General features: G+C 41.3%; 1 protein-coding gene across 1 annotated transcript; it reads left to right on the top strand.

The window, feature by feature from the left end:
- The first annotated feature begins 14 nt into the window (after positions 1–14).
- On the top strand, positions 15–1,579 carry LOC111665817 (sodium-coupled neutral amino acid transporter 4-like). Its single transcript, XM_023420904.2, has 3 exons — positions 15–259; positions 440–536; positions 1,435–1,579. Exons 1-3 carry the CDS (start codon positions 135–137, stop codon positions 1,552–1,554), a joined length of 342 nt encoding a protein of 113 aa, XP_023276672.1. The 5' UTR covers positions 15–134; the 3' UTR covers positions 1,555–1,579.
- Positions 1,580–1,666: the final 87 nt, after the last annotated feature.

Raw genomic sequence — 1,666 nt, forward strand, 5'->3', positions numbered from 1 at the left:
GACACTTCAACGTTTCCTCTCTTTGTTTCTTATAGGTAACAAGGTCTAGCAGAGATTGAGGGAGAAACCTATCGCCGACCTTTAGAACGTCTAACCCTGAAATCTTGAAAACTCTCATCTTGCTGTAAACCACCATGCCAGGAGTCATGGATCGTATGGAGCTAAGGAAAGTCTCCACGGAGGCTGACGACGACAGCACCGACAGCCTGGACGACCGCTACACGGAGCCCATCGACTCCGAGAAGGCCACCATCAACAGGTCAGCAGCAACCGTGATGTCAAGGCTTTTAGTTCGTTCTCCAAATGAGTCGGCACTAAAGGCGTTGCTTTACACTCTGGGCACGCAAAGTTGAAATACATACTGTATATAAAGAGAGCTGCCTACTGTGTATGCTAATGCTAATGCTAATGTCTTTTTTTTCTTCTTGGTTCCGTGCAGCCAGTTCATGGATGATAACGATGACGCAGAGAGCCAGAAGTTCCTGTCAAATGGGATGATGAAGAAGAAGAAATACGAAGAATACCATGAAGAATATGTAAGAGGATTCCCAAGTCGCAACGCTAATGTCGCCAGTGTCTATCAGTCAGAGTAAAAGGTTTATTCTGATAACACTTATCTGCAGATTTTAAGAGTAAATTACCAAAATAAAAACAGAAAACAACTGTAAGCTGTTATTTAATGGCTTCACTGTGCCTTGGTTTTGTTGGTTTAACACCAAAGACATGCATAAAGAGTGTTTAACGTGAAGGAAGTTGTGCAAGCCAATGTGTTGATTATGCAAACATTGGGTTACTGACTTTGCAAGAAACATCCTAGAAAGCATCTGTGTGTGCCCTACCATTGAGCACAATATAATTCCTTAGAGGATGTTTGATACTAAGATACTAGAAAATCAGAAAAAAAAGTTCAAAATAATTTATCATGCTGGTCATATTACTTTTCATATTCCATTTTTTTATTCCAGGTAGTTATTTAATCTAAGTTTCTTCTTCACATGGAAAAATCTCAAAAATGTGGCGTCATGTCCGTGTAATTCAAGCAGCCACAACTCAGTTGAGTGTGGCAGATTTGGGCCTCTCTCTGAATTCTGGCATTCTGGGAAATGTTGGCAGTTGACGTAGAAGTTGAGGGAGAATCGGAGCTGTCAATTAAATTTAATAACTACTGGAAATGCACTTAACTACTGGTAGCAAACAGTGCCGGAGAACATGAGGGTGTATTTTTCCTTGAATTACAACTTGTGGGTTCTTATGGCATTTTAAGTCTTGTGTGGTTTTGCTGCACCAAATGTTTCCTCTCTTGTTCTAATGCAGGGGAAATATGTATAAAATACAGCTGCAATACTGACTTTAAATATATCACCAATTATCTGAGAATGATTTTATCTCAAAGGCTAAATGTTTCTCATCTCTCTTTCTTCTCTGTCTGAGCAGCATCCCGGCCACGCCTCCTTCGGGATGTCTGTCTTCAACTTGAGCAACGCCATCATGGGCAGCGGGATCCTTGGCCTGTCCTTCGCCATGGCGAACACCGGCATTATTCTCTTTACGTAAGTAGCACGACTGCACAACAAAGAAACCGAACAGCATGGGGGTTGGACAGGTAGCAACAAACATATTTAAAACTCTCTTTCATTTTTGATTATCACATTACCAGCTGGAAAGT

Source organism: Seriola lalandi, unplaced genomic scaffold, assembly GCF_002814215.2.
Source record: "Seriola lalandi dorsalis isolate HSWRI2012SDOR001 ecotype SW California unplaced genomic scaffold, Sedor1 jcf7180002002461, whole genome shotgun sequence".
NCBI classification, from domain to species: domain Eukaryota; kingdom Metazoa; phylum Chordata; class Actinopteri; order Carangiformes; family Carangidae; genus Seriola; species Seriola lalandi.